Source organism: Halichoerus grypus, chromosome X, assembly GCF_964656455.1.
Source record: "Halichoerus grypus chromosome X, mHalGry1.hap1.1, whole genome shotgun sequence".
Taxonomy (NCBI): domain Eukaryota; kingdom Metazoa; phylum Chordata; class Mammalia; order Carnivora; family Phocidae; genus Halichoerus; species Halichoerus grypus.
In genome coordinates this window covers 122938465-122962976 of record NC_135727.1, presented here as the reverse complement: position 1 = coordinate 122962976, position 24512 = coordinate 122938465, and the positions used below count along the sequence as shown (strand labels likewise).

Below are 24512 nucleotides of genomic sequence, written 5' to 3'. Positions count from 1 at the left end.
GTTGGACACTTGTGAGAGGCTTCATTCACAAACAACGCTGGAGCCTCGGGGCACGGCCTCGCTCAAGCACCTCATCTAATCAGTGGCGTCAGTCCCGGGTGGCTTTCTGACAGCCACTCCCCTTGTGCGAAACCCATTGCGCCGGTGTAAATATTGCCTGCTTAAAATCATTAAGGGAGAATAATGTTTTCCCTTCAGCTGAAAAATGGCATATCAAAAGCAAGGAACTCACTACTGCACGATTTGTTCGTTAATCATCACCAAACTCAGTCTAGAATTACAGATAGGGAGGAGAACACCACCGTCCCATCACTTAAGCTCTGTAGTAGGACTCTTTTTGTTTTTTTAAGTTTGTTTGTTTAGTAATCTCTACACTCAACGTGGGGCTCTGAACACTCGACCCCAAGATCAAGAAGCTCATGCTCTGCCCACTGAGCCGGCCAGGCGCCCCTGGAGTAGGACTTTTATTTTTTATTTTTTTAAAGATTTTATTTATTCATTTGAGAGAGAGAGAGCACGCGCACAAGCAGGGGGAGCCGCAGAGGGAGAGGGAGAAGCAGGCTTCCCGCGGAGCAGGGAGCCCGATGCGGGGCTCGATCCCAGGACCCTGGGACCATGACCTGAGCCGAAGGCAGACGCTTAACGACTGAGCCACCCAGGCGCCCCTGGAGTAGGACTTTTAAAAAGTCATGTTGAACATGTTCAAAGTTGTTGTTCTTTAGAGTCTTTTGGGTTCTTGGTTTTGTTTTCTTTTGTTGTGTTCTAAGAGGGCAGCCCTTCTCTGAAAACATCTTGCATAAATAGGGAAATTAAAGCTCTGGCGGCCAAACCATTCATTCATCCATCCAGTCCCCTCAGACACTGATCAGAGCAGAGGGTGGGATGGGTGTGGAGGGGAACTTGAGATAACAGGATTTTTTTCCAGTATTCAAGAAAACTCCACCCGGAAATAGACATACACATATTTTATCGTGTTTTTTTCAACAGTGATTTTGTCTTCTTATAGTAAGATGCACATAACGTAAAGCTACCATTTTCACTATTTTAAAGTATTCATATCTGGGACATTAAGTGCATCCACCATCTTGTTCAACTGTTGCTGCTGTCTAGTTCCAGAACCTTTTCATGACCCCAAAAGGAAATCAACCCTGCAGATGTTAGTCGCTCCCCATTCTCCTCCCCAGCCCAGGGCAACCACTAATCTACCTTCTGTCTATATGGATTTGCCTGTTCTGGACAGTTCATGTAAATGGAATCAAATCCTACAATACGTGGCCTTTTGTGTCTGGTTTCTTTCACTCAGCATAATGTTTTTGAGGTTCATCTATGTTGTAGCACGAACCAGAACTTCATTCCATTTTATGGCTGAATAATATTCCATTGTGTGGATTTGTCATTTCATCATATTGTTTTGATTGATCTCAAGTATACTTGTATTTGACAAAGATGGGAACCTTTTTCATTTTTACTTGAAATTCAAAGTATGGGACACCCTAAGTGGCTTTTGTGCCTTGAGATTAATACAATACACAGAAAGTTGAGCCTCTGTGTTGGTTCTAGAGTCAGTTACTAGGATTCTTTCCACAACAGTCTGAACCTCTTAGGACTACATACCATGAAAACCATTAGGTTGGACAATGTGCAATTTGCAGTATTTGACAATTTTAATCTATAGAATAGCAATTTCATGATTCAAACTAAATATTTACCTGTATATTAGTTTCAGTAGAGAATGCAGTCCTCTTTAAAAATAAACAAATGGTGCCCGCAGCATAGTAGTCGCCTCCTAGATGCGAGTTCCCTTCTCCTCGGGCTTCATTAAAATTACGCAACAAGGATGATTCTCACATGGAGTAAATTGACCAGGACTGTGCAGCAAGAGCTCCCTGGATCATAGTACCCTTCTGAGCAAGTTTCCCTCTTGCATGTTTAGTTTCTGAGGAAGAAAAATTGAGTCACTCGGCTCCTCTTTCCAATAAGAGACAATACAATTGACCCTTGAACAACATGGGTTTTGGGAGCACCAACCCCTGTGCAATCAAAAACCTGCATGTAACTTTTGACTCCCCAAAAACTTAACTACTGATAGGTTGACCAGAAGCCTTACCGATAACGTAAACACATATTTTGTATGTTCTATGTATTATATACTGTATTCTTAGAATAAAGCAAGCTATGGAAAAGAATGTTATTAAGAAAATCATAAGGAAGGGGCGCCTGGGTGGCTCAGCTGGTTAAGCAACTGCCTTCGGCTCAGGTCATGATCCTGGAGTCCCGGGATCGAGTTCCGCATCGGACTCCCTGCTCAGCGGGGAGTCTGCTTCTCCCTCTGATCCTCCCCCTCTCATGCTCTCTGTCTCCCATTCTCTCTCTCAGATAAATAAATAAAAAATCTTTAAAAAAAAAAAAAAAGAAAATCATAAGGAAAATATGTTGGAGTGTCTGGCTGGTTCAGTCAGTAGAGCATCTGACTCCTGATCTTGGGGTCTTGAGTTTGAGCCCCACGTTAGGTGTAGAGATTACTTAAAGAAATAATAACAAAATAAATATAAATTTTAAAAAGGAAAGTACATTTATGGTATTGTACTGTACTTTCCCCAAAAAATCCACATATAAGTGGATCCTGTGCCATTGAAGGGTCAACTGTACAAAGAGCCTTTACAAGGAGACAGAATATGAAGTCCACATTCACTTGTAAGCCAAGGTGGTCTCTGCCCTCTCCTGCAAGACCCCAGGATGACAGGTTACCAACAAGAGACTGAAATTCAAGTTTTGGGCACATAAAGTGGGGGTGTTTTGCAAGTGTGTGCGTTTGCCTGTTCACGTGCCCTTAAGCCCTTCATGTGAATAACAGTGGGATTATCGATCACTTTAGAACTATCAGTGACTCTTCTCCACCTCATTAAAATAATGAGTGATCAATTCGACATGAACCCAACATGAGATTTGACCACCACTTCACCCCCCACATCACGCTCAAAGCTCTATAGTCAAAGCAAGGTTTGTGTACTTTCACAGCCATCATTTTAAAAAATCCTTGGGTGGGGCGCCTGGGTGGCTCAGTTGGTTGAACGTCAGACTCTTGATTTCGGCTCAGGTCGTGATCTCAGGGTTGTGAGATCGAGCCCTGTGTCGGGCTCTGCGCTGGGCATAAAGCCTGCTTAAGATTCTCCCTCTTCCTCTGCCCCTGCTCTCTTTCTCTCCCTCTCTTCCTTTTTAAAAAAAAGAAAAATAAGAAGATCCTCAGGAATGTGCTCAGTAAGAACAAGGACCATGCTATTTGCAGTTCTGGTCTGCTGACTAAATCAAACCTCCTACTTTATGAGCATGACAGGGTTTTGATTGCCTCCGTGATTTGTGTTTCATCCTCGAATTGGACATGCACCAAACATACTTTTTAGCAAAAATATTGCATATTCGAGAGGATAAAGCTAGAAAACAAGTGTTCCAGGGTTTGCATTATGTTCCCAATAATCATATCCAATGTTTTCTTTTTTCTAGTCTCCCAAGTCAGCATTTATTAGTGCTGCAAAAAAGGCAAGATTAAAGTCCAATCCAGTCAAAGTGCGGTTCTCCGAGGAGGTCATCATCAATGGCCAAGTGTCGGTGAGTTGACTGTTGCCTGCTTGCGACTCAGAGTGGCTGAAATAGGGGCTTTGCACAAAGCACAGCCAGCCGCCCCTCTGGAATGGTCAACTGAGAATTCGTGGTTGGATTTCACAGGGCTGCTGAATCTCAGAATTGTAAAGGGCTTGAGAGATCACCATGTTGTGCCTGATGGGTTCCCTCTATCGTATCCAGAATATGTAGTCATCCAGTGTGTCTTTGAATGCTTCCAGTGTTAGAAACCTCACTACTTTGCAAAGAAGTTAATTTGATCTGAGATTCCTGGCATTGCCCCATATTGAGGAAAATAGGCCTCTTTGAAACTTCCACCTGCTTCTTCTCGTTGTGCCAACTGAGCGTGCTTCCATTATATATTTTGAGAAAGGCTTCCCCTAAGTTTTTCCTTATTCAAAATCAAATGTCTCTATTCTTTTCACTAATCAAAATGGAAAGAAGTTAAGATGCTGGGAAAGTGTTATATATGCAAGCAGAAGTGAAGAAATATTTCCTGGATCTCCATCAATAGGTCTTGATAGAAATCATGATTGCTCAGGCACATAATTCATCTTCAAAATGAACAGTGCAAACATCAATAGGATGCTGTATTTTTCATTTCTTCCCCCAAGAAAATCTAGCCTCATGTTTTTAGTTTTTAGAAAGTGGTCATCTAAGGCACTAATCATTTTTGGACCTCTGAAATACCAGCTTTTGTTGTGGAGGTTATGTTGTTGCTGGTGGTGGTGTTTAAATAAACTCACAAGGACAAAATCTCGTCCATGACATGCTCGTGACCGGTCACAAATTCTTCCCTGAGGGTGGTCCTGGATCTGAATTTGAAGACGTAGGCCTGCACATCCTGAGCGAGGCCCTCCTGATCCAAGTGTCTCCTTGTCAAAACTTGCTGACCAGTGTCTGCCCCGCTTGGAGTCTAGGGGTCAGCTGGCCAATCTGTTCAACTACGTGATGCTTGTAGGAGGGGCCTCGGGCTGTCACTGTGCTGCCCTGGGAGCATTTCAGCTGTGGCCTTGTCCTCCCAATTGCATCTCCCGCCCCATCTCCTCTGCCCCCATTCACCCCACTGTTCTGCTCACCACAGTGCCTCCCTGCCCCTCTGGATGCAGTTAGCATCCATTAGCATTTCACAAGACAAAGCAGGAAGGTTCCAGTCACAGAGGAATCATGGTATCGCAGAAGGTCATCCGAAACTTACCCCATCTTTTCTCCAGCTTCCGAGCACGAGATGGGGCAATCAGCTTGCACATCTTTAGAGAGAATATGATTCTAGAAGCTGCAATGGCAGTTTTACTTCGTCCTGGATATAATAGGGCTCATTCAAGGCAGCTGGTGTGTGAGGACAGCTCTGGGGGTCAGTCATCACCTGCAGCCCCCGCTGCCTCCCCACAGGCCTATGTGTGGCAGGGACGTTCAGTCACGTGTCTGCGCCTCAACCTTTGGAACCATCTTCATGTCCACCCTACTCTTGCTCTACCGAGTCATCGTGTGTCTGTTCATGTGGACTTGGAGCCAAACCCCCTTCGTGAATTGGGTAGCAAGAAAGTCATGTGTCAAGTCCACAGGAGGAGAAAGGAGAGAGAGGAAACTCAGAGAAAGGAACAGAAAGTGAAAGGCAAAGAGTCTCTTACAGAAATACTTAGAGATTGAGTTCTCATGGACTATCTGTAGGACATTAGCCAATCTCCAGACATCTTGTCTTCAGTTTCTTCATCTGTAAAACAAGGGACATAGGGTTTCGTGATTGGTGAGTTCCGCTTGACTTCTGTGACCCCATGACCAGCTACATGTGAGAAAAGATTGGCGGAACTCATCCCACATGCCTTCTTTCTTCCCCTGCCATCTCTCCCTACTTTCAATTAAAGAGAAAATTCAAAGGAATACGTTTCTATTGTTAATTTTTGGTCATGTTCCAAGCATCTCTTTTGAATTACTTTTAAGTTACGATGTTTGTTATAGACTCAGTGTTTTAATCTTTAACACACTAACCCATTCCTTAAATGTCCCCTTGGAGTTTAAGGAACATTTCTAAATGGGTTAAAATTTATTCCATAAAGGTTAAAAATTGTTCTACCTTCCTGGCTCAGTCGGTGGAGCATGCAACTCTTGATCTCTCGGGGTCGTGGGTTGGAGCCCCACATTGGGCATGGAGCCTACTTTAAAAAAATTGTTTCCCAAAACAACTTTATACTTCAAGCTTGTTATTGCTTGTTACTCACTTTGCATGAGCTCTGCCAGACGCCAAAGGCACTACATCAAACACCACCATTGCTGGTCCCTGCTCTTTCCAAGATCGGCTGCTCTGCTGAAGTCTGGGCTTGTTGTCCTAAGCATGGTGGCTTAATTACAAAGGAATTATTTCCTTCATTGGGTTTTCCAATGGGAAACCTTGACTTTTAAAAACATTCATCTGATTTATTTTCTGATTGAAAAAAAGTTCTTTCATCTGCATCGACTGAATTATTTGTAGCTGGAAAAGAAGAGTTTGGCTATGAACAACTGAACTCAGATATCACCGGAGGGACACCTTTTAGCCTTAGAGAGTTCCCTTTTTTTTTTTTAATGGTGCGATTAGAATACATTGTAGATACATGCTGCTTCTGCAAAGAGCAGAATGTTCATTTGACCTTCTTTTTTGTTGCTGTCATTAAACAGGAAACTGTTAAGGATAATTCACTTCTTTTTATGCCAAATGTTTTGAAAGTGTATCTGGAAAATGGGCAGACCAAATCATTTCGCTTTGACTGCAACACCTCCATAAAGGTAAGCGGACCCGCTGAACTCCACGTGGACACTGGCGGGTGTGGCTTACGAGTCCCACTGTCCACCTCGTGCAGCAGCGCCTTCTTTCCGAACTATGTTTATCTCTGAGATTTTTTTTGGTTGTTTCCAAATAAAGTAGTGTGTGAATACTTAAAAACAAACTGGGGTAAAAAAGCTTAAACTAAGAAGGTCGTGCTGTGCGTGTATATGTGTTGCAAAATGATATGATAGGGCTCTCAGTGACGAACCACTAGGGCTAGTCATTTTAACGCAACTCCAGTTTAGTTAAAAGAGTGTGACTGTCCCCAAGAAGGCTTGGCACCCTGCCTAAAGCCAGAGGATTTCCTAGCAATGTCAGCCCCCGAGAAGATTAAGATGCTAGCGGTTAATTGAATATCTGCTCCTTTGGTGTCCAGCAAAAACAAGGGGTAGGATAATATAAAGATAGCATTTACTTTTAATTGGTGTAACCAATTTCATGGAAATGACACCTAAAAAGACAGAAATGAGGCATGCTTCTTAGGAGAAGGGGTAAAAAGGAAGAGTCACAGAACAATCCTATTATTGCAGAGCCACAGGTGAGTTTTATGAAATGGGTATTATAGCAAAGCAGATGGGTTCTTTCCCCCCATACTTCCTTCCTGGGAAAAAAAGTGCATATTCTATTTTTTATTGGACAAAAGTGTGTGCAGAAATTGGTTGCTCCCTAACACTCCAGCAGCCTAAAATAGGCTTTCTTCAAATGGCACCATAAAAGAGATTTTATGGAGGTTTTAAAAAAAAGTACCTAGTGATGATCTGTATAATAATGTATCAAGAGAGCATCAAGTCTGTATTAAAAACGTCTGTCAATAGTCAACCCCTAATTCTCGGTTTTATAAATTAGTCAGCATGGACCTTACGAGTGGAAGCATTTCTGCAAAGGCCCGCTCCCTTGTTGCCATGATACCAACAAGCAGCCTGTTTGGAATTGCTTTAAGTAGGTGCTGATGTAGCAGGTAATAGAGCAGATGGTCTTCTAGATTAATGATGGACCCGGTAAGCCATCCTTAAATCCTTCCACAGTGAACAATCAGCTTCGTGCAAGACCACTCATTTCAAATGGGGGTGACTGACAAAGTCCTTTTCCTTTATTCCTACTCAAAATCCGTGTATGGCAAGGTGTTACTCTTATTATTGATCTGCTAGCCTAGAGGTGGGCAGACTTCTGGAAGGAGAGTAAATATTTCCAGCTCTGTGGCCTACTTGATCCCCCTTGAAACTACTCTGCTCTGTTATATCAACAAAGCAGCCGTAGATGGTGGGCGCAGGAGGCCCTTAAGTCCATCCTTTGGTTCCATAATTCACTTGAAGGACTTGCAGAACTTGGCAAATTGTTATAAGCACAGTTACAGGGTTTTTTTTTTTAAAGATTTTATTTATTTATTTGCGAGAGAGTGAAAGCGAGAGAGATCACAGAGAGAGAGGGAGGAGTAGACTCCCCGCTGAGCAGGGAGCCTATGCGGGACTCGATCCCAGGACCCCGAGATCATGACCTGAGCCGAAGGCAGACGCTTAACCGGCTGAGCCCCCTGGGCGCCCTCACAGTTACAGTTTATCACAGCAAGAGGATCCCAGTTAAAATCAGCAGTGGGCAAAGGTGCATGGGGCAGGAGAGTTTTCCAACTTACAGTTTCCCAACGTCCTCTTCCTGTGGAGTCCTTTGGACCTTGCTTATTTCTTCCAGCAATCACACGTGACAACATGTGTACGGTACTGTTAACCAGGGAGGTTCACCTGAGCCTCGGTGTTCAGAGTTTTTGTCAGAGGATGGCCACATAGACAAGCTGAGCACCCGTGGGGCTGACTCTAGTATCCTGCTCCCCCAGAGGTCGTGCTGCCATCACTTGGCCCAAGGTCCTCACGTTGTTGGCATAGGCTCTCTGCTATCTCTCAGGCTCTCAGGTGAACAGACACTCCTATCAGGCACTACACTCCAAGGACTTACAGCTTATCTCCCAAGAGCCAGGAGCAAAGAGGCAAACCTTCCTTGAGGCAAGACGACTCCTTTCCTACCCGACAATATGTAAATGAATGGGCGTGGCCTGATTGGACGCTAGGGCCAGGCCATGGTTTGCAGAGCCCCAAGGTAACCCATAGCTCCGCATTATCAGAACGCCCCCTGCTACCACGACTTGGTCTGTGATACCACGTGGTCAGGAAAGCTCCTTGCCCTTACACCCCCTCCCCCATCTGAAGATATAGGTCAAGACTTGAATGCATTCCTTAACAGAAATACCTCTAAATTTCAAAGAGAGCCCTGTTGTTAATTCCCTCTGGCCTTTTTCTTAGGAACCCACACTGGAGTGAGTCTGATTTCCCTGAGGGTGGCGAACGGCCATGAGAAGACAGGGAACAGCAAATTCAAGCTTGCTTTGCTTGTACCTAACAGCTTTCCTATCGCCGCAGACACGGGTTGGGAGGCGTAAAATAGAAGGGATATTATGAAAGGGAGACAACACTGTTTAATAAAAATTGCCAAAATCACGGCAAGGAAAAACTACTGCTATCAATTTTCCGGTGTCCTCCCTGGTGTTTCAGGAGACTATTTTATAAAGTATGTGTTGCCACACAAAGGCTGCTTTTGTTCGTTCTTTTCTGGGCCTTGAACAAAATTTATGACACAGAGAATCTTTTTATGAAATTCAATATATAGTCAAGGCATTTCTGTTGAATGATGTCTGTGGCGGTGAGTGGGTGTGGGGATCTTTGTTTTAAAGGGGCCTGGGGAAGCGCACCGGGCTGGCTCAGTCGATAGAGCGCGCCACTCTTGATTTCGGGGTTGTGAGTTCAAGCCCTACGCTGGGGGTAACGTTTACTTAATAACAAAAAAATGAACAATAGCAAAACAACCATTAAAGGGGCCTGAAGAAATTGAGAAAGGTCTACAGGGAAGAATCAAAATTTCAAAAAGATCAGTTAAAAAAAAAAAAACCAAACCTCTATGTATTGCAGAGTTTTTCTATCTTGGCATTGTGATACTTTGGACCAGGTAATTCTTTATTGTGGGGCCTGTCCTGTGCATTGTAAGATGCTGAGCTGCATCCCTCAATATCGATAGCAGCCCCAACCCCCTTGTGACCACCACTAATGTCTCTAGAAATTACCAATTGCTGTGAGGGAGAATTTCCCTGGGGTGGAAAAGCACGGCTCTTTGGGATTTTTAGCATCTGAGTATAAATTATCTTGAAGAGAGACCATTTACTAGTTTTCGAGTACATGAAAAAAATGTGTTTTTTTTTTTCATTTTCAAAGACATCTGTTTTGCATTGCAGTAAACATGTGCTTGTGTATAGAACACCTATCTGATCATAAATGTTTAATCCTGTAAAGGATTGCTAACAAAGCTTGCTCGTTCTACTTTCCCCAGGGATTTAAAATAAAAGCTAATATGTGTATATCGTTAGAGTGCCCTAAGTCTGTATCATATAGTGCTACAGTAAATGTGTTCTCTGTGTGAACTCATTTAGTCCTTATATCTATTCTGAGGCAGGTATTAGTATCATCCTCAGTTTATAGATAAGGACATCAAGACACTTAGAAGTTAAATAACTTGCCTAAAGCTGCACAGCTAACATGAAGTCGAGCTGGGAGTAGAAACCACTGTTTCCAGAGCCCACATTCCTGACCACTACCGCATGCTCTTACCAGAAGGAGAGACTATGGGCACCTGGGTGGCTCAGTCGGTTAAGCATCTGACTCTTTTTTTTTTTTTTTTTAAGATTTTATTTATTTGAGAGAGAGAGAGGGAGAGCACAGAGGGAGGGTGAGAGGGAGAAACAAACTCCCTGCTGAGCAGGGAGCCCAACGTGGGTCTCGATTCCAGCACCCCGGGATCATGACCTGAGCCGAAGACAGAGGCCCAACTGACTGAGCCATCCAGGCGCCCTGCATCCGACTCTTGATTTTGGCTTAGGTCATGACCTCAGGGTCGTGGGATCAAGCCCTATGTCGGGCTCTGTGCTGAGTGTGAACCCTGCTTAAGATTCTCTCTCTCCCTCTGCCCCTCCCCTTGCCCCCTTCCCGGCTTGTGCTCTCTCTCTCATAAAAAAATTTTAAAAAAAACAAAGCAAAAACAAAAAACCAGAGGTATAGACTAGGGGTCAGCAAACTTTCTCTGTACAGGACCAGATAGCAAGTATCTTGGGCTTCACAGAGCACACAGTCTGTTGCCGATGCAAGGGGCAAGAGCAGCTATAGACAATACATAAACAGATGAGTGTGACTGTGTTTCAATAAAACTTTATTTACATAAAGAGGTGGTGGGCTGGATTTGGCACACAAGGGGTATTTTGCCCACCCCCTAGAGTAGACCACTTTCCAAGGTGGTTTCATTGCCGCCCCATTTGGAAGAAAGGGGACCCGAACCAACTCCACTCCACCATCTGTTGATCAGTCTCTAAGTTCAGTAAGCACCTCCTCCAGCTAGTCAACTTGTTGCCTCCCTGTTTCTGAACTCCATAATGATTTGGGGTGGTGGGTGAGGTCAGGAAAAGGAGCGTCAAGCTTCGGAATGAACCAAAGGTATAAAATGTAAAGATCTGAAGCCTATTTGTGCAACACTTTTCAGTCCTGGTAAACTCTGCAAGAGAGCTATGCTGATTTTGATGGCATCTTGTCCATGTTTCCTCTGTAAGGATGTCATCTTGACTCTTCAAGAGAAGCTTTCCATCAAAGGCATCGAACACTTCTCCCTCATGCTGGAGCAGAGGACGGAAGGGGCCGGAACCAAGCTGCTCTTGCTTCATGAACAGGAGACTCTAACTCAGGTGTGTGAAATTACACCCCCAGGTGAGGTCAGAGGCTGCCCGGCCCCAGAATTCCCCTGTCCTCGAATCCTTTAAATGTACTCACTGCAGCCGCGTGTATCCCCACTAACGAAAGCTCTGGCATTCATAATGGGTTTTACATCTCAAGGTAATGGTTCCCTTTTTTGTCAATTTTTCATAGACTGTCAGTCGGTGTCACATACAGAATTGTCAAAAACCAGCAACTACTCGCTGGGAATATGGCTCCGTAGGATTATATTTTATGTTACGGGAAATGACTTGTTCACCTGTTTTGACCACTGATCTCTTGAAACCCTTAAAAAGATACAGCTTCTGAGATTACTTAAACGAAGCCAATATCATATTTCATTGTCTTAAGTTCTGGGTGCATACTCGGAACCAACATCATACTTCATTGCCTTAAGTTCTGGGTGCATACTCGCGACTATTTGTGGAAGCTTAAAATCCCTGCCCCAGTGCTGCGCACTGTAAATACGTGATCCGCCAATGCGTCCCAGTTCCTGCTTTACCAAAACGCCACCCCCATCTATTCGCTCGGGAGACGAGCAGGCTGCTTGGCTGCTGAATTCAGCGTGGCACCCTGACTTCTCTTGTGATTCGACACAAGCAGAGTGTTTGCTGGAAGTATAAAGGATTTCAACACGCTCCTTTTATGTGGGGAGAGCTCAGTGATAAGGGAACTTTAGGGAGGGAGAGGGACATGCAGGGAGACCAGGAGGAGAAGCAAGGAGTCAAGGTGCCCCCAGATGGATAGAGTAGCTGAAGGTGTTGTCACACTAAAGTGCTTCCTGGTCGTTGCATAACTAGAAGCTGGTGTCCCACAAGTTTGCTCCCACAATATCCCTAAACCTCTTGATTCGGTCCGACTTAGTGCAGGGAATTAGTTACAAAGCTATCGTTTGTGTTCATTTATAGCCCTCCACCTACATTTGACCTATCTTTACCAGTTTTAAATTGACCTACAGATATTTGAAATCACGTCTCGTGTTGTTTATTATTTTAACCTGTGCCAAAACTCCCTTGGAAACAGAGGACTTCTTTTGTACTTGGCTCTAGGGGAACAAGCCCTGATAATCAGAATCCCCCATGTGAAAGGTCATTGTCTGGCTCAGAGTTCCTCCAGACGCCGGACTTAAGACAAGGGCTTGGGGGCACGTGGTTCTTTGGGAGGTGATACCAGGAAGCACTGGGAGAGGATGAAGAAGGGAAATGGGAAAAACGGGGGCACCAGTAGAGAGCGTGGTAATGAGCCAGTTTCTACTGTGGGCCGCTGGAGTTCAGTCCTACTGGGGAGCACTGCGAGCCAGTGGAGAACACGCCTAGAACATAGGGAGGTATCCCACCTAAGCGGCGGGGCACGGGGGCATTTGTCCTTTGGTGGTGGCAGTGGTGGTGGTGGTGGGCTGCTCCCGAGGGCAGTCGGTCCCCTGCTCTGCAGGTGCCTGGTGCCGGCCGATGGTCACAGGTATTTGCAGTGAGCAGCCTTCAGCTGGTAGCGGTAAATGCTAAGGGCGTAGGGGCCGACAGCCAGTTGCTGTGAGTCTAATGAAACCTCCCACAACTTTCTGATATTTGTGGTTAGACGTTCCCTCTGAACTTCTATCTACTACATAGCCTTTATGGGAAAACTGCTTGCTGATGATTTTAGCTGGACAGCGATCCTTTCAGAGTCTCTTTTGGTGCTAGGTACACATAATTTCTCGTTCCAGATTGATTTCCGATTATTAAATCTCCGTTAGAATGTTAGAAGGAAACAAAAAGCCCCTAACCCTGACTCTTCCCTTATCTTTCTAGAAGAGGCTTTGTTTCAAGTTTAGCCAGAACTAAAAGCGAAGTGTTAAAACTTCAAGTATGCTCTCTAGAAAGAAAATTGTTTGATTTAAATCTCCTGAGACAAACCAGCTATATGCCTCTGAAATCACTGCATATGAAAAGCTTGATCACCAGAATATTTATAGGCATGGCAGAAAGGGAGAGTAAGTATAAGAAATGTGTCCAATAACAAAATTCATTTAAAACATTCAATTTTGGTGAAAACCCTCAAAAGAACTTTTAAACAGCTCTGAGTTTCTGGCAGCTTATAACTAAACTTTACATAGAAAATACTATTGTCTATTTACATACTACTGTAAGTTTCGAGCAAATTGTTTTCTTGTTTGTTTTAGGGACTGTTCTTTTTATGGACTGCATTTTCTAATGAGTCTAAAGCGCTTTTTTTGCATTACATGATTTCTCAAAACTAGTGCAGCCTCCTGATGATGAAAGTAGACTCCAGATCGCTTGTGGAAAATTCGGGAAAGATAGATTTTTAACCAGTAATGAAATGATACCCGACTTTCTAACCTCAGCCCAGACCTTCTGACAAAATACCCTATGACATCACCGTACAACCCCACAGCAGGCCTGAGCAGCACTTTGGGTCTCTTAGAGTTCCCACATTTTCTTCTTCCTGGTTTGGTTGACCTTCAGCTGGTGATGAGCAGCCCCCAGCCCATGGGGCTGGTGAGTCCACTCAGGTCTGTAATCCCGCCCACAGCCAAAAAGCTGGGTCAGTGTTACTACTTTTCAGTATGCCTTATACCTTTAAAAGGAGTGTTTTCCCATTGAAATTCTTCAGCTCAACAAAATTAGCAATGTCAACTGGAAGAATGCGCGTGCACACACACAACATGGGGTTCAGTAAAGCTATTGCTGTTTTTATTTTGAATTTTCAGTTGCCATTCACCAACATTTTTATTTCGCCAGATTTGTCCTCTGTAACAAAGGAGTTACAAGGCCATGAAGCTACATACAGATACATAGAAAAGCACACACAAGTACATGAAACTACAAGTAGAGTAACTGTTGGTTCGTGGTTCATGGTTCAGATGCATCTTGTTGACCTCTTTAAGGGAAATCGAAGAGCTTTTACCTTCTTCCTTGGAGTCCAATGTCTTGTATTCATTTGGCTGTTTATGAAGCACCTACTATTACATTGGCTGATTCCCTTCAGTTGCAAAAGGAATTAAGAGGGGCGCGTGGGTGGCTCAGTCGTTAGGCGTCTGCCTTCGGCTCAGGTCATGGTCCCAGGGTCCTGGGATCAAGCCCCACATCGGGCTCCCTGATCGGCTGGAAGCCTGCTTCTCCCTCTCCCACTCCCCCTACTTGTGTTTCCTCTCTCTCTGTGTCTCTCTCTGTCAAATAAATAAATAAAATCTTTAAAAAAAAAGGGGGGGGAATTAAGAAACGTAACACCTAGTAGTTGGCCTACACTGTACTGTAAAAGAGGAAAACAAAACAATCCATGGTCCTTAGCCCTGAAGAACCTGCGGTGTATTCTAAGCTCCCTTGAACAGTGTCCTGTTATTGAAAGTTTGGGGTAGTTTGGAAACTTGTGGACTCCAGATTTAGTGCTCAGGCCAAAACTTTTGTTTTCTGACTTTACAATGCATTGTTATCCAAGGTTGACAAGGTCCTGCTTTCCCTGCTGCAGTCAGTCTGGGGTCTCATTTAGAAAAAACTCACAGCTGTGTCATACAGTACTCTCCCTCCAGATCCCCTTTTTGACCCCTCACCCCCACCCTAGTTTTGGTGAACTATCACTTCCGGCACCAGCATCTTCGGATCTTCTTCAGAGGACTGCCCCTAGACTGTGGTAACCCATTCTGTCCACACCTGGAAATTCACATCCCCCTGGGACAGCCTGAAACCAATGGCTGATCTGTGGTCCTTTGGCTCAGGTCCTGGTGGCTCTGCGGTGTAGATGATCCTCCTGAGTCCCCTGTGGGTCAGGCTGTAGCTACCCACTGCTGCGCACTCTGCCTTTCCTTGGCTCCTCTCCTGCCTGACCTGCTCCCCCCCACTCCCTTACCCATCTCTCCCAGAAGCAGTTCCTTAGTAGGTCCCTCATCTCAGGGTTGGCTTCTGGGGAACACAACCTAGGATATGTGCAGCTTTCAGGGAGTATCTAGGACACATCATAAAAGAACTTTGACCACTTCCTTCCTTGGTGTTGAAACGAAGTTGCCCTTTGCTTCTGCGTCCCTCTGCCGGCACTAAAGGATTCTTGTGTTTGGTCTGATCTTCTAGGTGACACAGCGGCCCAGTTCCCATAAGATGAGGTGTCTTTTCCGAATTAGCTTCGTCCCAAAGGATCCAATTGACCTTTTAAGGAGAGATCCAGTTGCTTTCGAATATCTCTATGTTCAGGTATGTGAGAATTTGAGCACGTTTTATATTAATATTGGGGGATAAATTAAATGTGGCATGTTGCCCCTAAATTCTTTCATTTGGCATCTTCTTTCTTTGTCCCCCACCCCAAGCTCCGTGCATTGTGAAATGATTCCATGGTGTTTTTTTTTAATTTTCCCTTTGGATTTTGAAATCATTTCATACTTAAGAGCAAGTTGCAAGAGTAGTAAAAGAACTCTTTGATAATCTTCACCCAGATTCACCAGTTGTTCACATTTTACCATATTTACTTTATCTTTAGTGAGAACACATGTTCCCCCGTGTGTGCATGCATGCGTGCACACACACACGTTATTTTTCTAAACCACATGAATGTCATTTTCCAAATCCTGCTCATTTACCCCTAACTACTTTAGTGTGTATTTCCTAGTAGCAAAGACATTTTCTTACATAATCATGGCATAATTAACAAAATAAGAAAATTTAACACTGATACATTTCTGTCCTAGTGTACAATCTATATCCAGATTTTGCCTACTGTCCCCAAAATGGCCTTTTTCTTCTAGAAATTCATTTTCTTCTAGAACAGGATCCACGCCAGGATCTCATTTTGCATCTAGTTGTCATGTCACTTCAATCTCCTTAAGTCCAGACTATTCCTTAGTCTTTCTTTGACTTCTAACACCTTGACAGTTTTAAGGAGTACTGGTCAGTTATTTTGTAGCAATCTCTCAATTTGGGTGTCTGTGAGGTTTTCTCCTGATTAGGTTGAGGTTATGTTATTTGGGCAGAAGAAAGACATGCGTGACTTCATGTCCTAATTACTGCACCACATTGGGGGGCATATGATGTCCATTTGTCCCCGTAATGATGAGGTTAACTTTGACTCTTGGTTACAGTGATGTTCTCCAAATTTATCCATTCAGAAGTTACTAGTTTTTTTGTAATTAATAAGTAATTTGTGGAGAGGCACTTGCAACTCTCTTAATACCCTTTCACTCACTGGTTTTAGTATTCACTGATGGTTCTTGCCAGAATCCATTATTATTGCAAGGGTTCAGAATGATGATTTTTCTAATTCCATTATTTCTTCTTCATTTATTAATTAGCATTCTACTATAAAAAAGATTTTCTTTCCCTTCTCCTTTATTTACTCATTTATTCATTCACTTTTTTTTTTTTTTTTTTTTTTTGGTGCTTCGATTGTTCTGAAATGTGATATTCCTTATAACGGAATAGTTAATTTCAAGGCAATAAGATTTTAAGAAAATGGTATCTTTTGCAGACTGACTATCTCCAGTTCTGGGTTATAATTCTCAAAAAACAAGGCTTCAAGAGATGAGAATCTTTGCTAGTTTGCCCCAGAGGGAATTTATTTGTTTGACATTTAGGAGATGTTCCTGTATTTTTCCATAACTGCTTCCCATTACTCTCACTTAAATTCCCAGTACAATCACATTAAACAGTAAGAACCTGTTTACCTGAAGTTTAAGCATCTCACATTAGATCTACTCAAAGAGACTGTAAACCTAAATGTAACCTCCCCTGACAAAAAAAGGAGAAAATGCCAAAGCAAGGCAAAAAAAAAAAAAGAAACCATAGACATGCTCCCTTTGGCTGGCATACCTGTATAAGGCAAGGATTTCTGGAGCCGTAAGAAATAAAAAGCAAAGAAGTTGGAAAAAGAAACCTTTGTTAATTCTGGGTAGTTGATACACTGGTTTTTGTTTTCCTATTCTCAACATTTTCTTGTATATTTCAAAACTTTTGTGGGCTTTAAAAAGTTGAGTGGAAAAAGAAAACAGGTAGAAGATGGCGGAGAGACATAGACAGGATAAATGCCAGAGGTTAGGAATGGTGACATAAATTAAAGTGGCAATAAGCCCTAGAGAACAGAAATTAAGCTGAAGGAGAAAAAAGCAGAATATGTACCAGAACATTCCAGCAGATGGGGCACTAAGGGCAAGACCCGCTTAAACATTCCCCACCTCAGTGGTCTTTGGAAGAGACTGTGGTACTTGCAGCTCAGTAGGATGATTAATGTTCATGAAGAGAACCCTGCGTCATTTGGAAAAGGCAAGTCCTATTCAGCATACCCTGTTCATCAAGTAAAGAAATGTGCGGTGCACCTTACACCGTTTTCTACCCAGAACAGTGAAACTGTCATGACCTGGGTTTTTTAAATGTTCAACTTTGGTCACCTGGACCCCTCAACTATATGCCCCCTTCCCCGGCAGGCCGAATAACCCAGATGTGACTGCCTCATCCCCCTACTCCTGTGAAGACCCAACCCTGGTCTCTGCCATAGCAGCTCAGAGGATATGCTAGGTCTTTTAGCTTGTTAGTTGCAAGGAAGTAGTTATAGGTGCCAGTCAGCACATTGGATGCGTTCACTTGTCGTTCCCTATAATTACGTATGCCTCCCATTCACAAGATGATGTTTCCAAACCATTTTACTCTTCTCCTGTTCTAAACATCCCATTTAAAAATGCCCATTGCATTTACAAAAGAGGAATGTGGTTGTGTTTCCCCTACAGAGGGCCGACCTCTTAGGTAGACCAGAGGTACTGCTGAGCACGATTCTTTTTTTAAGGCGTGTCTACTCAAATCTGATGCAGTGCATAGAGAGCTTCCTTATTCAAAAGATACACTTTTTATACCTGTGGGACTGCACTAAGAAGCGGAAAACCTGCCCGGTGATCTTGCCCAGGGACTCAAAAAACACGGATGACGTTTCTGCTTTCCCACCTTGGCTGTTGCATGGCTGGTGGGCTAGCCAGTCACCCCTTCAAGGAGTAGCCAATGGAGGGAGGGAGGAAGGTGGGAAGCCATGTGTGGTGGACCAAAATTAAGCTACCATCATCTCCTATGTCCTCCACCGAGAATAGGAAATGAGAATTTCTTGGCATCAGACTCTGTTTCACAGAATGTGAGGTATGGTCTAAAATAACTTATCTGTCTGACATAAGTCAGTGGATCTGCAAATGGTGCTGGGTGCCCATATCGATTCTAAGGCACTAAAAAGATGCAGTAAAATTAGCCTAGAGAACAAAAGAGTAAACAGAAACGATATAGATCATATTACAAAGACCAAACTCCATTCAGCTTTGTGGGTTCCTATTGAGGACAATAGCCATTGACTCTAGATGAACCATGACAATGAAAACAGGGGTACTATCTGCTAACCTCCTGCTCGCTAATGGGCTGTGAGGTATTTTACAGATTTTAGCATATATAGTAACAGAAAACCCTAACCACTCGGACTGTTGAAGTTCATGATTACCTGTCCGCTATCTAGGAAGAAAAAGATGGTTACAATGATTCGTAAACAGGACAACACCTAAGAGGCTACGAAATGTTTTAAAACACTTGGTGCAGTGTTGGTTTCCTTTTTAATATCTAACATGTCCATTGTAAATGAACTTTCTTAGGCCTAAGTAGAGTCTGTGATGTGAGGACCTCCATTCAGCAAAGCCATGAGCACCATTTGCTTGTGTTGACTGTATTTTAAGTCCTGTAGTTATGAGTAATAAAAGCATGATCTGTCCCACACAATATATATGTCAGACTTCACACTAATTCTCCAGGATCCGTCTGAACTAATTATATAATGTAATTAAGTGACTAATCACCTTGACAAAAACCTCACCCAGAAGTCTGGTTAAACACAGGGTATGAAAAGGGTGGGAAACAACAGTCCCAGTCACAACTCTTCGGAGAAGTTATAGTGGTGACTCACCCTAATAAAGCGCATTCCAGTTTATGCAACATCCTTAAGAGGTGTGCCAGCAACCTTGAGAGTTAGCCCACTTTTCAGGTAAGAAAACAGACTTGAGAGATGAAATGCCATGTTCAAGGTCATTCGATTAGTAGTTGACAGAGCGTAGGCTCAAAGCTTTTGTCTCTAAGTCCTATGCTAAACTCCTGTTTCACACATGACCTGCAATAGCAGTCCTAGGAGAAAGCCGTTTATTAAAATGATTTACCAGCGAGCATCAAGGGCTTGTGATGGCCTGGCACTGTGCCCGGGGGCTTCCCCCACCTCCCCCTCATAAGAGCTCCACCCCATGGTGCCCCTTTATGGACACCCCTAGGCACTGGGAAGTAACTGAGCAACCCAAAACTAGAACAAAATGGCAGCCTGGAATGGCACTCAGAGGGGGCCTTCACTCAGCCCACCCTGTGTCCCGCCCCCTGTCAGACCTGCTTCCAGTGAGGAGTGCTTGCGGTCCTGACAGGTGTAAGGTGTGAAGGAGAAGCAAAGGTAGAAGACCGTATGAAGGATGGAGGCAGGAAGAGAATGGGACTTCCCTCTTAGGGGTGAAGGGATAAGCCGAGAAGCACGAACCTGGACCGTGGGGACAGAGCATGCGTTGTACGGCCCCACTAGGGCATGGGTAAGTATTTGAAGGGTAAATATTGTGCACAGAAACCATATAGCGGTACGTGTTCGCACTGAGTCAAGTCAACATAGGAAGGGGTCACAAATGTGCTGTTCTTGGAAAAGAGCCAAACAGAGTCTGAGACAGTTTTTGCATTTGAAATCTCGGAACAAGGCAAACAAGGAAGAAGGAGGCTAAATATCATATTTTCTAGTCCAAAAGCCTAGTTTTCCAGAACAAAAATGCATGCGCACACATAGGCAGAATGTAATGAAGCAATGCCGTGCTTCCCGGCAATGTGCAGCTCCGTGCTCTGCTCCTAACGAGTGAGCACGCCACTGGAAAGCCAGTCACTGGGGTCACACAGGACTTGGCACGTTTCTCAGCCCCTCTTCAATTTGATGCTCATCACCCTGTGATGTAGGCATCTCCCTCTTACAGATGAGCAAACTGAGGCCCAGGGATATGGGATGACGCCCTCAGAGTCCCAGCAGGGGCAGGCACCACTGGAATGAACCAAGGATTTCAATAGCAACCCTTTACTGAGCGCACCAGTGCACTGCGATGATATGTAGCTCATTCAGTCTTGGCAGCACCCCCAGTGAGGTCTTTGGCACGAATCCCCATTGCACAGATGAGTAAACTGAGGCTGCAAGAGGAAAGTGGTTGAAGTTACATGCGCGGAGGGCATTGGTGAAGCCAAGATTCCGAAGCAGGGGGGTGTGAGTCCAGAGCTGCTCCTGTCCATTGCCTTGCTAACTCCACCTCCCGAAAGCTGCTCTAGATAGCGAAGAGGAAGTTAAAGACGTTGGTGACGACAGCCGTGTATGCCTACAAACACTTAAAACGTACCAGGTAGAGTCCTAAGGGCTTTACGTTGTTCAGCCATTTAATCCTCACCATAACCCTGTGAATGGGCAGCAGTATTGTCCCCAATTTACAAAAGAGGAAACTGAGGCACGGAACAATTTAAGGAGCTTGCCCAAGTCTCCACCCCTCTGTAGTGGAAGAATAGGGTTCGAACCCAGCATTCCAACCCCAGCAGAAGGCACTTGGTGCTGTCCGTGCTTTGCGTGTTCCATTGCGGCACCTGTGTTTGGAGACCAAGCTACATTCCTATTATTCTTACAAAAAGCTAAGTATTTAAATAGCAGCTCACTTGTCGATGAATGTTGGATGTTTTGTGTGGTCTCTGTGTGTGTGCATGCAGCCCAGTTCAGACTGGGCTCCAAGCGGCCTGGTGGAAGTGTTTCCACGTTTGGCCTCCTCGCCTTTGAAGCCAAGGTTGGAACTGTGGGGAAGTGCGGGTCACCTGTCCCCGAGACAGCGCGCTGCAGCCCATTCTTTGACCCGTGGCGCCCTCTGCTGGTCTCTTTTTGCAGAGCTGTAACGACGTCGTGCAGGAGCGGTTTGGGCCTGAGCTGAAATACGACATAGCCCTGCGGCTGGCAGCTCTGCAAATGTACATCGCAACCGTTACCACCAAGCAAACGCAGAAGATCTCTCTCAAATACATCGAGTAAGTGTTGAGCCTCAGAGCCGTTTCAGGCACAAGGATGCTGCCTCCGTAACGCCCAAGTGCAATTTGTGACGTGTCTCTATTTCCAAAATTGATCTTGTTTGTGGAAGGGCTTTTGTTCAACATGGGCACAATGTATGAACATCGTGTTCGTTTTGGGTGGAAGAGATCCACTTCTTACATAATCCACCTTTAGCGAAGTGTGGTTAAAAGGAGGATCAGATTTCAAATGAAGCATACGTTTTAGAAGTCCTAAACGGACTTGATTTTAAGCCAAGCTTTGGTCTCCGTGCTTTTCAGACATGAAGGTCTTTGATTCTCATGACGTCCCTAGGAGAGCAGTAGCATTTTAGCTGTATTTTACAGATGAGCCAACCCAGGCACCGTAGGACAAGGGACCTTGCCCGAGTCACACGGCTACTAGCTAGAGGGCTCAGGATTCGAACCCAGGCAGTGCAGTTCCACATGGCGCTCCACGTTCGTGTGATCAGTGGAAGCACCCGTGTTTAGAAAGTGGCCCGCATCACCTGAGATCGCTTCAGGGGGCTAAAGGGCAGTATCAAAGTAACGCTCTCGGTCACAATCAGGAAGGATGGTATTTGTAGCAAAAAAACTGTAATGGTGGGAAAGGGTGCTACGCGATCAAACTTGGCTTTGGGATTCGAATGTTGTTTGGGAAATGTGACTGCCTTCTCTGGCTTGCCATCAGCATATACTCTGACCTCTTTGGCCGGAGAAGATCCCCGCTTAGAAGTAAGCAGTTTGTGTTGCCTTCAGTTAGGTCTCCTTAAGGGTGGTCCTTTCAAAGAGAAGCCTGTCGCCCGGTCTGTCGGCTTCCCGGTGGTAGGTGATTCAGAAGCCTGCAGCCGCCACAACTCTCTTAATCTTGGCAGCGCTGATGCTAAAGAAAGGAACGCTCGTATTTCAAAGTTTATGGCAGGACTGAAGCCACATCTCCACCTAACACTAAAAGCCTTAGAGCCCTCTCCATCTGCACAAGTGATGTACAAGCTCATTGAAATCCCACCTTCCCAAGAAGCTGTAAAGCCTTTCTAAATTCCCGCGTGCCAGCTTGACCCACCAGGGAACAAAGTGGCTGCTTCTCAACAGACCTCGTGAGCCTGTGTGCCGGGAGGATGAGAGCTCCAGGTCGCTGACTCCAAGGCCTGTGTTCTCACGACTCTCAGTTCTCCCGTCTACACCGAGGGACAAATCCTCGTGTGCAATTTGAGAACCTCAGGCCTTCCCTTCTTGGCCCGCTCTTGGTCGCAGGTGGCTTATCTCTTTCTTGCCACACAGGCTGTGAGTGTCGCCTGAGAGAGACTCGGCTCACAGAGAGGTCTTACGCTCAGCTGGACACATTCGCTCCCGCATCCGTTCCCCTTTTCGTATGTTCCTGGGCACGGATGATACTGGCCTCCATGTGAAAAGGTGGCCTGAACAACCTGCCGTGGTTTTCAGACCATTAAAATGCATTTCTGTTCCGATTGTCTGTCCCCACATTTTACCAGTTGGAATATGGTACAGGCAGAAACCTCCCAGAGATAACTGGCTTGAGTAAGAATGTTCTCATTAATTAATTCACTCACCCAACACCTATTCACTGAGCATTTTATGTGGTATTCATGCTAGGACAGTGGAAAGTACAAATAAGCATAAATTATAATCCTGAGCATAAAGGACTTGTGATCCGATTATAAAGATATGAGGGGGGCCTGGGTGACTCAGTCGGTTGAGCGTCTGACTGCAGTTCAGGTCGTGATCTGGGGATCCTGCTTTGGGCTCCCCACTCGGCAGGGAGCCTGCTTCTCCCTCTCCCTCTGCCCCTCCCCCTGCTTGTATGTATGCGTGCACTCTCTCAAATAAATAAATGAAATCTTTAAAAAAAGATATGAAAAGTTATGATTTAAAATACTGATACAAGTAGAATTACCAGGCACCCCATAAGGAGTGCCAGGTGATGGGTAGAAATATGTGCAAGTGGAGGAGAAGGAGGACATGGTGATCATGAAAAACCCCATCTTAACTAGCGATGGCATGGATGGTCAGGTGGGGGAAGGCCATCTCCCTACCCTTCTTTGGAGAGGATCTGGCACAGGAGAAATAACCAAACCTTGAAGGTCTTTACAGTATTTAGGAGACACTGGTTGGGTACCTGACCAATGAGGATGGAGTTCATAGAGTTCAAAATACGGAGCACTGTTGGGCTAGGGTTGTAGTCGTTGCTGGGGAAATGGACCCTTCACAAACCTGTATTAATTAACCCAGTCCTATCTGTCTGTTTTTCTTGTATATGAACACCTATTGGTGACGTTTGCACCTCCCCATCAGTGCCACACATACTTAAGGGTCATGAACCCCACCCTGACTCCACACACACACACACACACACACACACACACACCAGCAAGAAATGTTGCTTGAAGGACCTAGACAGACATCATCTGGCCGGCAGAGAAGAGACGTGTGTATTTCTAGTGAAGCAGCCATTGGGGAGGAGGAAGGGAAGAATGGTTTGGGGGCCTGAAGGAGTTGCATAGGCCCTTCTAAGTGAAGAGAGAATGACCGTGTGGGCTGACAGGGAGTAGTAACAGTGGCGATAAACAAAGGAACTGGGAGAAATTGTGTTGGAAATACATACTCAGGTATGTGAATGAATTCAGTGAGACTCTGAGGTGGGTTGGATAAATTGTCTCTTCAATTTCCATTGGTCCCAAAGGCATTCTCCCTGGAGAGGGAAGAATATGTTTCCTTTAAAATGCAAACAGATGTATTACTGTTCAGATAGTATGCTTTCTGTGTGTAAACTCGAAGTTGCTTCCCTAATTGGGGACCTACCTCCATTTCCTGACTTCCTCAGAGTTCGTTTCTTCCAACATACATCAGAGCGCCATTTTGTCGTAGATAACTAATCATCACAAGAATGAAATTAAAGATATGCTCTTTATTGCAGAAAAGAATGGGGATTAGAGACTTTTCTTCCCTCTGCTGTGCTGCAAAGCATGAAAGAGAAGAACATAAAGAAAGCACTTTCACACCTTGTCAAAGCAAATCAAAACTTGGTACCACCGGGTAAAAAGGTATCACATTTGCATCTTAATAGAAAATGGATTTTAAAGAGAAAGGCTTGCGTGCATTTTTAAAAATGTTTAAAATTAGCCCGTGAATAAAATACTTGGCACCATATTTTCCTAGGCACCCCCCCTTTTCCCCACTATTAACCTGTTTCTA

General features: G+C 44.5%; 1 protein-coding gene across 14 annotated transcripts in view; it reads left to right on the top strand.

The window, feature by feature from the left end:
* The window catches only part of FRMPD4 (FERM and PDZ domain containing 4), an 829477-nt gene that overhangs the window by 786392 nt on the left and 18573 nt on the right, over positions 1-24512 (top strand). For all 14 annotated transcript variants that reach the window (XM_078064492.1, XM_078064493.1, XM_078064491.1 and 11 more), the window contains 6 exons: positions 3502-3606; positions 6274-6381; positions 11058-11189; positions 15279-15398; positions 21145-21281; positions 24235-24361. In XM_078064492.1, the coding sequence (XP_077920618.1) occupies positions 3502-3606; positions 6274-6381; positions 11058-11189; positions 15279-15398; positions 21145-21281; positions 24235-24361 (729 nt within the window). The remainder of the gene's footprint in view (positions 1-3501; positions 3607-6273; positions 6382-11057; positions 11190-15278; positions 15399-21144; positions 21282-24234; positions 24362-24512) is intronic.